A 15241-nucleotide genomic window follows, 5' to 3' on the forward strand; every position below is an offset into this window, starting at 1 on the left:
GGGGAGGGGGGGGGCCCGGGGGGGGGAAGCTGTGGGGGAGCGGTGACCCCGCCACCCCCCCCCGCCCGGGGGGAGAAAGAGAAACCCCATCAAAAAAAAAAAAAAAAAAAAAAAAAAAAAATTTGGGTAATAATTGTAATTTAATGCTACTAATATTTGACAGGTACCATTTAAAGTACTTTATATGTTTAAATTCATGCAATCTTCACAACACCTTTTTGATGAAGGTACTATTATTACTGCCATCTTACAGATGAGGAAACTGAGATTACATGAGATTCCATGATTTGTATAAGGTTATACAGCTTGTTAGCTGGATTACAAACTCAAGAAATCTGGCTTCCCAATTCATGTTTGTGATTATTGTACATACTACCTCTTCCTAGAAGCTTATACTATGGACCAATGGGTTTCCAAAGACATTGAGAAATAACAAAATAAAAAAAATAGAATATTTCTCTTTATAGATTGTTAATGCTACCCTACAATTTCTATAATGTGTGATATTGTATATATTCTTGATGTCCTCTAACAAAAGTAAGACCTTAATATACTTAGATTAAAGAGTGTTTTCCCTATTAGTGGGATTGTTATATTCATACGGAGAAAGCATATAGATGTTCACATAATCTGGCAAAGGAAAGACATAGTGCAAACAAAACAAGCATTAAGGGGAAAAAGTCTATTGCAATAATGTCAGGCAAAAGTGACATAACTAAAACTTCTATATGAGGGATCTTCAAAAGTCATGGAACATGTATATTATGAAAAAAACTGTGAATGGATTTCAATCTTTTGCACCAAAATAAGCTCATACTCACTCATAACATGTCTGAAAAAGATCCAGTTTGAAACGCCAAGAAGGATAACGTATCAGTTTGAAAAGAGCCCCTATCAGAGCAACGTGAATTTTGCTAAAATTGAAGCAAGAACATCCATCAAATTTATGATGAAACTTTGGTAGAAGAATGGCAAAATCATTGATACTTTACAGAACGTTTATAAAGACAAGAAATCAGCAGTTTACACATGGATGATTCATTTTAAGAAGGGAAAAGATGATGTTGAAGATGAAGCCCACAACACAGACCATCCACATCAATTTGCAAGGAAAACATTTGTTTTGTTCCTACCCTCATTGAAGAGGACTGACTACTAACAACACAAACAATAGCCAACAACATAGACCTCTCCTTTGGTTCCGCTTACACAATTCTGACTGAAACATTGAAGTTTTGCAAACTTTCCATTCAATGGGTGCCAAAGTGACTGTGGCCAGATTGACTGCAGACAAGAGTAGAGCTTTCAATGGAATTTTTTAAACAAGTAGGCCATCAAAGTCCTGAAGCATTTCTTCAAAGAACTGTAACAAGTGATGAAACATGGTTTTATCAGTATGATCTGAAAACAAAGCACAATCAAAACAATGGCTACCAAGATGGGAAAGTGGTCCTGGTAAAGCAAAGGTGGACTGGTTAAGAGCAAAGGTCATGACAACATCACTTTGGGATGCTCAAAGCATTTTGCTTGTTCATTTTCTGGAGGGCCAAAGAACAGTAATGCCTGCTTATTATTAGAGTGTTTTGAGAAAGCTAGCCAAAGCGTTAGCAGAAAAATGCCCAGGAAAGCTTTGCTAGAGAATCCTTCTCCACCATAACAATGCTCATCTCTCTCACCCAAACAAGGGCAATTTTGTGAGAGTGTCAATGAGAAATCATTAGACATCCATTTCACAGTCCTAATTTGGCTCATTCTGACTTATTTTTGTTTTCTAATCTTAGGAAATCTTTCAAAGGCACCCATTTTTCTTCAGTTGATAATGTAAAAAATTTTGCAATGACATGATTAAATTCCCAGGAGCATCAGTTCTTTAGGAATGGACTAAACAGCTTTTATCATTGCTTACAAAACTATCTTGAACTTGATAGAGCTTATGTTGAGAAATAAAGTTTATGATTTTATGTTTATCTTTTAATCCAATTTTTTCCATGAACTTTTAGAAGTCCCCTTGTATTTGAGTTATAGCATAAGAAAAGCAAATTTTTGATTTTGAGATCTAAATTGACATATAATCTTAACATTATACACACAGAAATGACTGAATTAAAGACCAACAGTGTTTCTAAATTAATTATGGTTTCACAATGTTTATTAAAATAAGGTATCAATTTTGTCATTAAACCATTTTACTTAAACATTATGAAAGTTCATATTTTCTATTATATTTATTCAATTTATTTAACAAATATTTTTAGTATTTGCCTTGTGCCTGATACATTTTATTTGACCTATTAATTATCCAGAAAAGGAATTTCTTATCTAATTTCAGAGATTAGAACACTATAGCATATCACAAGTTTCTCTTCCCTCTGAGCTTGTCTCCCACGTACACATCTTTATACACACTTAGATGCACACTTAGATGCACATTATGAGCCCTTCTTCAAAGTTAAAACTTTCCAATGCTGCTGAAGGCCTTAGTTATTTAAGTTTCACTTTTGAAAAGTCTTGGTGCATGTAAAAGAGATGTTAAAGTTGAGCTGTTAATGTGGGATATTAATAATTTCTATTTTATTTTCTAACATATTAATGCTGTGATTACATTAATTAAAGTAGGTAGGATTGTATTATGTGTTTTAGTGGAAAATGCATCAAAAAGACAGATGAACAATATATATAAATAAAATGCTATGTAACTGCCAAAGAAAGCCATTTTACTACTAAATACTTAAATGAAAAAATATAACTGCTTTTGGATTGCTTGACCAACACAATCACCTGGGAAGGTAAGTGGTTTGAACCAACAGTAAATAGAGAGAGTGTGAGAGAGAGCTAAATTGCCCTGCCTCACTGCCCAAGCTCAGTCTCCATGCTAAAGAGCTTCTGCCTAGATTGTAAATTGCTGTCCTCTCTGTGATTTTTTTTAACATGGCCTTGAAAGAATGTGGAACTGAGGACAGATGACTAAGGAATTGTGATTCTTAGGGTCATCTCATATGAGATACCTTATAGCCCGCTCCCTCTCCCTACTGTGCTGCATTGACCTCTGGAATCTTGGGAAGGTGAAGGGTAGTGGTGGAGGAAGAAACAGAGCCTGTTGAGTTTGATTGGCTGGGGGATTTGGAATGAGGAATGAGCAGTTCTTAAAGTTTTTTGTAGTCCCATAGAGTAGGCATTTTCTAGGATGTGCTACTCTTGGCCATTCTTAGTCATTTTGGAACATACATTTGAGCAGTGAAGTCTTAGCAATCTCTTCCTCTATTTCTGAACAGGACTGAAAGGACCACTAGCCTTCAAGGTCAGCCAAAGAATAATGTGGCCGTGGCCAAGGCCAAGGCCAAAGCTGAGGTTCAGTCCAGGCTCTGCCTCCCTATATTCATTAATTAAGCTGCTAGATTTATTGACCAACACCACAACTAATGTATCACAGATCTATTGAGAGAGTGTCTGCTCTCTGCTATTTGCATTGTTCTATAGGCTGGAGTTTAAAAATAAATAATAAAAGGAATTTTTCCTTAATTAGGTCCTGGGCCAACCATCTAAAAATTACTAGAACCAATATTATCTATGGAATAGCCACTAGTCTGAGACTTAAATACTGAAAAACATAACACCATCAAATAATTTTCCTTCATGTGCATCAAATTCAACTGGAAGCTAGAAACCAAATGAGGTCTTAATGCAGAAGAGTTTTCAAAAGTTCATCTCTCTATAGTACATTGTTTATAACAGATTGCTGACTATCCTTTTTATGAGTTTTTGCCATGAAGAAGACGTTATTTATGTCCAAATCTTCACAGTTGGATGTTCTCCATGTTTTAGTCAGTCAAATCTCAGTTGCTACAATACAAGCATTTTCAGATCATCACCCAAGGGATAAGTAACCTGTTAATTCTTCAGAGTATATGCAACTGCCTTAAAAAAAAAAAAGATTTCAATGAATCATACAATAGCCTAAATGAGATGACTCTTTCCCAAAGACTAAATCTATTTATTCATCATTGTTTAGAAAGCATAATATTCTTTATTTCACAGATGGTTCAGTTGAGGCATGGGAGGATATTTAATTTGCATTGAACAGACACTGCTGCTGATGAGTTTATATATGACACTTTAGAACTCTGGAAAGCTGAGAACGGCAGTGGCTTACAGATTATGGGCCTCCCAACAACCCTGGAATAGGGACTTTCAGTAGAGTGTTACCTGGGCACTGTGTGTAGAAGATGCTCAGTAAATGAGAATTCCCCTCCACTGACTAGGTCAAGGTAAGGGCACTGAAAAAAAGTGGTCTCTATTTTGTAAGTGTGTGCATATGTCGCTCTATCTTTAAAAATGAGCAGGAATTCCAGTAAATGTTTGTTGTTATTGTATTTAAACATTATAATAAACTGCTCTACCATTGTATGCACACTGTATAAAACACACATAAATGTGTGATACCAATAGAAAACAATCAGGAGAACCAGCCCCTTTCCAGGTAATCTGGTAGCATCTAAAGCCACCACAAAGTTTACTTCAGACAAGATGGGAGAGGGGGTGTTGGTAAATGGGAAAGAGAAAATTCATTTACTAGGCCTGACTTTGCTTTAGAATTCTTGGCCATATTTTATAATTTGTATATGATTAAGGGGTCATAATTACTCTATTCTGACCACAATAGTTCAATCATTTTCAAATGAGGAAAATGAGGTTTAGAGGAAATAAATTAATTGCCAAAGATTACAAAGCTAATTGGCAGATCAAGTAAAAAAAAAGCTATATTCTTTTACAAAAGTAAAAAAAATATATATATATCTATATCTAACAGTTTGTTTTACCATAGGCATAAAACATTGTCTGTGGTGTATGTGCCTTATCTAACTGAAACAACTTTCTGTGAAAACTAAAATTGCAATTTCTTTGCTTCAGTGATGCCTTTGAAATCTCAAATCTCAAACAATCCATAGGTAGGTCCTAGATCATAAAATGAACATAAGCATAATTAAGAGATGAGGACCCATATAGACCTTGGATATTGATTTAATCTTCAACTGTTCAATAATCCATAAGGCTGAGCAATGTCTCTGATAGGGAATTTATGATCACTTTGCAAATAAAAATGTCTCCACCAGCTGATAAAAGACAGTTAAAGAAAAATTTATGTTCATATGATTAGTAGTTAAAATTTATGGAAATTCTACTACAGACTAGAAAGTATGCCAGTGATGATTCCATATTGTTTCTATTACTTTTACCAAAAATCATATCATAAGCAATTAATAAATATTTACTCAGTACATAAATAAATTGTTGTAAGAGTATGAAACAGGTTATACCCTGGAATTTCATTTTAGCATTCCGTATTGAAGAACATTTGATATAAGATCAGTCTCTTTTGGACTCTATCCATGAGGACTCAATTTCTGAAGCATGCCTAGGATTTCATTAAATGGCAGTTTACCGCTAAGCAAACCCATAGCACAGACTTTTGGTAAGAGCATTAAGTTGTTAACAATATAGTCACATCTACTTCCATTGCTCTCACTCCCAAACATCATTCTTCTGTTAAATGTACTGATTCCATGTTTACCTTTTCCACAAATACATTGATTTTAATTACTTGTCTTTCCCCTTTTCTTTAATTTATTCCTAAGTGATCTAAATACCAGTTTTACACAGGCAGAAACCATCTTGTTACAGCAAATAAGAAAGCAATTATCCTCCTCTATATTGCTTGACAAACAACCAGATAGTAATGGTTGGTTTAGTCCAGATAGTGCAATTGGTTCAGTCTAATTATTGATAAGAAAAACACCTCAACGTTACTTATGCCAAAATTAGCATTTCTATCCTTGGCATCCATATTTCAAAATCCACTTGACCGTGAAAAGATTACTACATTTGATTGTTATCTGTAAATAAATTTCTCAGCTAATTCATACCATAAAAGGCTACCATGATGCTCATAATTAGACATTTCACAGTTTAAATATCACCTTTTTTTTCCTTTTGACCAAGATGGAAAATAGCACTACTTGAGTTTTAGACAAGTTTTTGGACTTCTCTGAGTCTTCGTTACTTAATTTTTAAAATAGAGTTTATATTTATTTATCAGTTGCATTTAAAGGATCAGATGAGATAATGTATGAAAAATTTACATTGAAGTATAAGGGAAAATTCAAAGCTATTCTATAGCTGATGACATAAATTATATTCTTACTCTTTCCCTTGTTTATGCTTTCCTTTACTATCTGTTAGAGACCTCATATCAAGGGAGTTAACTGTGAAATTACAGATGGGCACGTAGGCAATGAGAAAAATCCTTTCTGATTTTCTAATCTTTAGCTATTACCATGCTTTTCAAAGAGCCTAACAACTTGGAACAGCGGAAGATCCATTCATAATTGCTTGTTTAATGTAAAGTGGTCATGAAATGTGTTTGGAAGTTAGCACAAACAGCTAGCCCAATTTGTTCACATGTAGAATTAGAATGACCTGTATTTTAAATGTTATAATCCAGAGGGAAACTTTCTAATATAAGGAATTCTAGAAATAGTAATAATTAGGAAAGAGCACTAGAACAGGAGTCAGGAGACCTAGGTTCTATTCCTGATCTGATATTAAGCAGTGTGTCCTTAGGTAACTTGGGCACACTTGGCATGTCCAAAGGTTAACTCAGTTAACCTTTTCAAGGCAAAATTTTCTTACGTGATTGAAGAAACAGTGAGGCCATATGTCATTGGATTATATAATTTTATTAGACTTATCTCTGTAATAAGACTTTTAAACTCTATAAGACATTTCCTCACCTTTTAAATACAAAGGTTGCTTGAGAAATAGCCTATGCTGTATACATATGTTGAGAGAAAATGTGTTTGCTATGAGTAACATTTGTAATACATTTCCAACATAAACAGCAATAATTGTGTCTCAAATAATCCTTAACAACCAGCTTGGACAACCAAAATGTTTAAATGGGTCTCCATGGTTTGCTCATAGATTGGATCTCAATCACTCACACACACACCCACACACACACACTTCACTCCTACCTTCAGTTTTCTAATGGTTTTTCTTCTAATCCTGCTTGGCTTGACCTCTCTCTGTTTCTATTATCTTTTTGAATTTTTTTCTTTCTATCATTTTAATCGACCTACATATTCTACTCTTCTAAACTCTATTTAATTTCCAAGTCTTCCCTCTCACCCCCACCCATTGATCCTCATTAATCTTCATCAGAGACTCACGGGTGCCATTTGTGCTTGCCCAAAGGGAGCTTCTTTTTAGGGGACACTGTGCCTTTCAGACATGTCAAAAATTAAACCAGTTACTATTAAGTAGGAAAAAGCACTAACAGCCAAGTTTTGTAGCTGAATGTAGAGAAAAACTCTGATCCACAATTCTGACAGAGCCACAACCAGACATGTTTTAAATACATGCATCCAGATACCATGAAGCTAGCCAAGTCACAGCAGAGGCAGGGCTCTCCATTGCACTTCTTCACTAGGTTTAGCATTGTTGTTGGAAGTATGTGTGAGACAGTATGGTGTAGTCATAATGCAAGAGCAAGATGGACAAGCTCTGAAATCCTGACTCCCTCATTTCATTGCTATGCGACCCTGGTAAAAACAGTAGCTCTCTGAGCTACAATTTCTGGTTCAAAAAATAAAGATAGCAATGCCTTTTCAATAGGATAGTTCTCCAGACTAAAAATAATGTATCTAGAGAGTCTGTCATATAAAAAAGACTTGAAATGGACTATTCTTTTTTATTACTATGATTATTATCATTATTATTAAAATCTCCTTGAAATTGGCAGAAGCCAAGTATTTTTTCTTTCCTGATAAAGTAGAACAAATCACATTTTGAGTAACTTGGCCATGAAGAAACAGTAAGATAGTCGTGGTGTTCAGAAATAGAAAATAATTCCCTAATAGCAAGTGCTATGTTCAATACTTAGATTTGTAGAAATGTCCTCATTTAACTCTATCTCTAAAACTTAGGGCTCTAGTCTCTATTTATTTTATTTTGCATCAGAGTTTATGCATTGTGACTTTGAAAGAGAAGAGACTTGCCAACTCATCTCATTTGGCAGGGTTTGAAGTACTTCTTTGAGCAGACTCTACTTCTATACAATCTAAAGAAAAGAAAAAAAAAATTTACAGCTACTATTTTGGTATATGCAATGCAGAAAAGTGATTTTATATTTCCTACTGATGCTGAAGTTTATGTAAAAGGGAATAAGCTAGCAATATTTCTTAGCAAGAAAATCAAGTGAGTTATATAATTTTAACATAGATCATGAGATAGAACAGAAATCTTGTGAATTAATGTTTGCTACAATTAAAAACCTGTGGACAATTTCCAATGGGAAGAAAATAAAAATCGTATTGAGATTTTGTCAAGACACCACAATTTCAAAATGTGTTTCAAAATGTGTGTCTTTGCTCAAAGGCTTGTTGAACTTCCCCAGGTAGGATGGCAACAGAGTAGCAGCAATGGCTTCTACTCCTGAACAAACTGTTTAGTTACTGACCTTATAGTAATTAAGCTCCATTAACAAAATCTTGCAACATATCTACTGCTAAGTACACATTCAAAGTAATGAAAACTTTCTGAGTAGGCCCAGTGTGGTGGCTCACGCCTGTGATCCCAGCACTTTGGGAGGCTGAGGCAGGAGGATTGCTGGAGCCCAGGAGTTCGAGACCAGCTTGGGCAACATGATGAAATCCTGTCTCTACCAAAAATTATAAATACTGGCTGGGTGTGGTGGTGCATGCCTGTAGTCCCAGGTACTCAGGAGGCTGAAGTGGGAGAATCATTTGAACCTGGGAGGCAGAGGTTGCAGTGAGCTGAGATCATGCCACTGCACTCCAGTCTGGGTGACAAAGGAAGACCCTGCCACAAAGAAAAAAACAAAAGGAATGAAAACATTCTGAGTAATCTACATTTTTTGAGATTAAAATATTCTGAATTGGAATGCTTCAGATACTGTAATTTTATACAGAGTGGAGAGAGAGATGATATTCCTACTCTATGTGTATTTGTACATACCTATGCACAGAAGTGTGTGCATACATATGTGTCTTTGTGTGTTTTCTCATATGAATAACAGGCAATTTCAAACTCTTTTCTGTATCAGTAGCCCTGTCAAAATATATTTGCATATAGGTGAAGCATAACTCTTCTGCCCTCATAAAGTTAGCATCAGGTTTGCTATAAAAATGTTATGTCATATAGCAGAATGTTTAAAGAAAAAGAATCTCTTTCCCATTTATTTCATGTTAAGAATTTATATCTTTTTAGGTTTAAAAAGGTAATTTGTCATTTGTTTACATTACATAATGAATTGATCTTTGAGCAGGATGACTAATGAGAACAAAATTGTGAGTCTGAGCCCCAGATGGACCACTGTAATCCTTTGCATAAAGGAAATGCACTAGTCCCAGACAACCAACCTTATCGCATACAATATTGGGCTATGCCCAAAGGATTATAAATCATTCTACTATAAAGACACATGCACACATATGTTTATTGTGGCACTTTTCACAGTAGCAAAGACTTGGAACCAACCCAAATGCCCATCAGTGATATTCTGGATAAAGAAAATGTGGCATACATTCACCATGGAATACTATGCAGCCATAAAAAAGGATGAGTTCATGTCCTTTTCAGGGACATGGATGAAGCTGGAAACCATCATTCTCAGCAAACTAACACAAGAACAGAAAACCAAACACCACATGTTCTCACTTATAAGTGGGAGTTGAACAGTGAGAACACATGGACACAGGGAAGGGATCATCACACACCAGGGCCTGTGGGGGTTGGGGGGCTAGGGGAGGGATAGCATTAGGAGAAATACCTACTATAGGTGACAGGCTGTTGGGTGCAGCAAACCACCATGGCACGTGTATACCTATGTGACAAAACTGAACGTTCTGCACATGTACCCCAGGACTTAAAGTATAATAATAAAAAAAAAGTTTGAAAACTCTTTTGCTAACTCTAAGTATACTGCTGGCTGCAATTGCTACTGTAAGTGATACGGCCATCACTTGCAGGGTACTTGGGAACTTTAAGGGCATAACAAACCTTTTCTTTAGTGGAACATTCCTTTTTAACCTGCTTTTCTCTTTATCCTAATAAGGTGTGGCTATGCTTATCTGAGAGTTCTTTCCACAACTTGACCTTTGTTTTCCCAGGCTGTACAGTGTAAAACTGAGTTATGAAACTTGCTCATAAAATGATGTGCAAAATTAAAAATCACCGTGTTTTTCAAATCACCAGCCAATATTACTGTCAACCATAAGCCATTTCATTAGCAAACAGCAGCATAAACCAAAAATGTAAGAAAAAAGAATTCTATCCCTTAAACCAATGTGTGCTTTAACATCAGGTATGGAGGTGAACAAAGACAAGATTACTTGCTTTTAGTGGCTGAACATGAACACCTCAGCCTAATGCCCAGAGGGGTATAATTAGAGATACCTTGACAGTCTGCAAATGGGGCTGCCAACATCTTTACTCCTTCCTTGCATCTATCCAGAGTTCTTGTTGAGGGGCACTAGCCACTAACTGATGAGCCAATGTGGGGTGTATGCACTGTCCACCAACTCTTTGTGTTTGAAGGCTCCCAGTGGAGGAGGAATTGAGCTAAGGAAACCGATTTGTTGTCAGAGAAAACTGTATCACCTTTGTCAGTGTGCCCTTGCCTTACTACATCTTCCTTTTTTACCGGTGAGAAACCACAGAAAGTAACTTTGCCTTTATGGATGTTCTTTCAACACGTTGAGAGAGATTGTTATTGCAGTGGTGAAGAGCATGAGCTTTGAGTTAATACCCAGCCCTGCCTCTAACTTTGCTTTATAAAAATGGGCAAGTTGTTTAACTTTTATGAGTTTCAGTTTCTCTTCAAAACACAGATAATAATGGCCTCTTCCTTAAAGAGAAACTTTGAAGATTGAATGACACTCTCATGTAAAGCATTTAGCTTTATTGTTAGTACATGTTAAGTACTTTATAAATGGTTGTCATTATTATTGTACAAACTTTAAATAGTACTTCACTCTCTCCATTTGTATCAATTAATACAGATCCATTTCAGGAAGGCTGTGGAGCCCAAACTATTTCTAGAAACTGCGGAGAAGATGATTTCTTCTCAACAATGGGAACTCTCAAGCTGGACCTTGTCAGGACTTGATCCTTTAAGTCCAAACTATAAGTAAAATAATTTATTTCAGGTCAAGAACAGTTATAAGAAAGGAAAAGAACTAACATATCTTGATTGCCTACCATAGCTCAGCCATGATCCTTTAACCGCATGATATATTTGGTATTCTAAGACTTAGGTATAATAATTTCTATTATGTATGAATACAGGTGTATTTATATTTATATTATGTAATTTTTATTATATGTGAAGAAACTAAGGATGAGAGAAGTAACTTGGCCAGAATTATTCATGTAGTATCTGGCAAAGTGGTGTTTGAACCAAGTCAATCTGTGTGCAAGGCCCAGGTTTTTCCTAGAGCATGCTGCCATTTTCCTGACATAACTCAGTCCATCTTGATTTCAGCCCCTTCTGGCTCAAGTGAAAGTTTCCCTTCCCTCATTTTCCCAATTAAAGTTTCTTCACATCTCATGCCTATCATGAATTAGTGATGTCAGACTCCTAAACTCCTTGAAAAAAGGCAAAGTGTAAGTTCCTTATGGTGTCACTGACTTGAGAACCAGGAACTGTTTTCTCCTGAGATCTGTTTTGTTAGACTCTTCTTGTTACTTAAATTATGGTTTGAGTAACAGAGAAGGCTAAAAATATGTGCTTTAGACTGATATGTGATGCAAAGAGATTCACTCATGTTTCACTTTTCCATCTTAATTTCTAAGGTCTTGGGAAACTGTGCTGGAAAGCAAAGTGTCATTACTCTAGAGCATTTTACTAACATGCAAATTCAAGCTATGTTTATTCATCCTACAAAGGAGATGTAAATTTAGTGCATTGTCACCACCTTCAAAATGAGTCATTTCAAAGGAGCGTGGTAGTGCATCTGGTCAAACCCTTAAATAATTGTTATACTAATGCAGTCTCCCATTTTCTGGAGACTCTTTAGTGGTTCATCATACATTTAATTTTTAGGAAGATAATTTGCGATCCAATTGTGTGAATCTGTTTTTGAAGTCTGTTAACCCCAAGACACAGTGTCATCAATGCTCATTTAAACTCCATGAATTGTCTTCAAGTAATTGTTCTATAGCTTGCCCTGCTAAGGAATTCATAGAGGATATCTGAATGGGCCAAAGTAAGAGTAACGAATCTGGGCTATTTCCACTCATGGAAATGGAAAAGAAGTAACAATTGTCAGATGTCTGTTCCTAAACACACAATTCAAATGCATTATGAGGCACTTGTACTTTTAAAATTCTTGCTTAAGGGACATGTACTCCGGTTAAAGATGTCTCAAAAGTGCACATGGACAGTCTGTAAAGGCACATCCTTAATTGTCTGGTTTGCATCCTCTTTCATGAGGGCATTTTCCTTGAAGCCATATAGCTACAACCCCCATGTAGTCAGCTTCTTGCTGACCTCAGGTGTGTTCCTTCCTGGAGATGGAACTCAGACAAACTGATTTCTCCTAGACAAATGTCATTGATTCAGACACAAATGAAATCACTATAATACAAAACTACATGGATTAGCAGTGCGACAAGTGGTCTGATGGATTGAACTTGAAGGCAGGTATCTCATCTTTCTATTCCTTCACCCTTTTCATTATGGAATCTTCTGCTACCTACATTTTTCTTGAGAAAGCTCTTCATTATCTTTCAACAAAAATTACCTAAATCGTGGTCTCAAAAATCTCTTGTGAAAAGAGAAAGGATAATAAATGAATTCATTATTTTAAATACATAGGTCCTTTTTTTTTTTTTTGCTTCTTTTCTGTGGGTCACTAATGAAGGGTCACCCATCATTTCTCTGAAACTTATGCAAGTCACATACATCTTTCTTAAAACTGAAATTATTTAAAAAATTTATGACACCTCCACAAAACTTCCAAATATATTGTTACCTATAAGAACAGACTGACAATGTCTCTTCTCCCAAGTTTCAAGGCAGTGACTATTCCTCATCATAAATAAGCCTTGCCGTCATTGAATATAGAATCTACTGTTTGTACTTGGAAGGGCTAAACCTCCATATTTGGCTGAAAAGATGGCCAGAGAAGGTTATTTATGATTCAGCAACAGTCTTATAATTCTCTATGCAACCCAGACTCTAACTACACAGAATACAGTTTTATGCCTAACACCATCTGATTTCCCTAAACATATGCAATACATCCCTTTTGTATCTGTAATTTAGTAAACATCTTGCTTAAAAATGTCTTCCTAATGCAATGGAGCACAGTACATAGAACCACTGTATCTGCCAATCTTCATAACTCCTATGAATTGTTTCTCCCTCAAATACTGCATTTTGGCAAGTTAGAGGGTCATGATGGATACATCTGCATTTAATTGCTTATCTATAATACTGCTCAGCACAGTAAATACACAGATACAAGTCATGTAAAATCAGATGATGTCATAGATTTAAAATATTATATATAGTTATGTATACACACATATATAATACGTATTTTTTTTACTGTGGAAAGAGGCCAGTACATCGATGATTGATGTTTAGAGATGCAGATCCAATTTCAGAAGCGTATGTGAGCACCATAATAATATAATAGGAGAAGGATTTGTGGGCGGGGGGTGGGGGGCAGGGGTAATAAAAGCAATCAACAATATTTGTACTATGTAAACACCTTCAACCCTCATATGCCCTAGGCATAGCTGTGTGCACACAGAGTTCTCGACACGTACTGGGCAGGTTGAAGACACAAATCCCGAAATATGGGCATCATGGCCCCTCTGGGGCACTAGCGGACGTTGTGCACACAGGCACTACAGGAGGGCCAAGGAACTAAAACCGCACTCACTCACACAGGTATCCCTTCCCCGTAGGCCACCCAGCAGCGACACCTCTAATGGTAATCACCTCGGGCTGACAGATATTCACAGGCACATTCGGGGAGCTGCTGTGAAATCGAGGGGAAGAGGAGAGGGTCGGGCATTTGGGGACAGCGGCGCGCGCCCTGGCACGATCTCTGCGCCTCCAACGCTGTCCAGGACCTGAATTCGCTCAGGAGATGCCCAGAGGATCTGCATTATGCCAAGGCGCTGGGCCAACTCACCTCCACGAAATAAAAGCAGGGCAGGAGGGTGACGCTGTCCTTGATCACTTTGCCCTTTGGCCTCTCCTTCGCCGACATCCCTGCCGCCTGCCCGGGTCTGCGTCCTCCCCCGGGCGAGGTGTGCACAGCGCAGCTGAGGCGAGCTGCCTCCTCCAGCCCCAAGCGTCCGGCGCCGCTGATGTCACATTCCCCGCGGCCACCGCTGGAGCCAGCGCGCTGCATGCAGCGCCCCCGCCTTCTCCCCGCCCCTTTTTGCAGCAACCTAGCGATTCTCTGAGCGTGCCAGTCCTCTTCCTCCCCTAGTCTGGCTCTTGCTCCCCGTTTTTCTGGCGAGAGACGATTTCCAGCTCCCTCCTCCAAGCTGTTGCTGCAATGGCTTCCCCTCCCTGTCACCCTCCCTCAGCTCTCTACCGCCCTTGGGAGGCTACAAGGCTGCCGGAGCTTGACGTCAAGAATCCGAAAAGGGGGACGCACTCCTGGTTTCTGCAGTAGGGAGGTAGAGGAGCCTAGCTACCTAGTCCCCTTCTGGGAAGCCTCCCAGGTCACTCTAGGAATGCTATTCAAGAATGCTAAGGATCAGAAGCCCTGCCCCAGCGCATGGACCCATAGCAAGAAAACCAACCCCTATCTGCACGAAATGAGATCTTGGATCCCACACTAAAAGTAGGCCGAGGTAGGCACTCACTGAAAGCTGGTTACTAACCAAGAATGACAGCTCCTACAGGGGATTCTCTACCTAGGAGACTCCTTGGCTCCCTTCCACACCGAAGCACCCACTAACAAACACTACCGGTTGCGTGAGAATTATGTGGGTTCCTTGCATCCAGAGAGGCAGATGTGTGAATGCGCAGGTAATAGGCATCCTCACTGAGCCCAGAGGCTACTGTATGTTCTAATCTCACTGTCACACTCCCATAACAGTGTCAGTATCACAATCATAACTGTAAAAAGAAGTATGTCTTCAAATATTAATAATCTGAAGTCCTTCACCTTGTTGGTAGTATACATGGCTAGTC

At 37.7% G+C, this 15241-nt stretch overlaps 1 protein-coding gene across 2 annotated transcripts in view; it reads right to left on the reverse strand.

Moving 5' to 3' along the window:
• The window catches only part of PLPPR4 (phospholipid phosphatase related 4), a 45757-nt gene extending 31158 nt beyond the window's left edge, over positions 1-14599 (reverse strand). For both annotated transcript variants that reach the window (XM_023231052.1, XM_023231051.1), the window contains exon 1: positions 14226-14599. In XM_023231052.1, the coding sequence (XP_023086820.1) occupies positions 14226-14447 (222 nt within the window). In that variant the 5' untranslated portion in view covers positions 14448-14599. The remainder of the gene's footprint in view (positions 1-14225) is intronic.
• Positions 14600-15241: the final 642 nt, after the last annotated feature.

The sequence above is a fragment of the Piliocolobus tephrosceles genome, chromosome 1, assembly GCF_002776525.5.
Source record: "Piliocolobus tephrosceles isolate RC106 chromosome 1, ASM277652v3, whole genome shotgun sequence".
Taxonomy (NCBI): Eukaryota; Metazoa; Chordata; class Mammalia; order Primates; family Cercopithecidae; genus Piliocolobus; species Piliocolobus tephrosceles.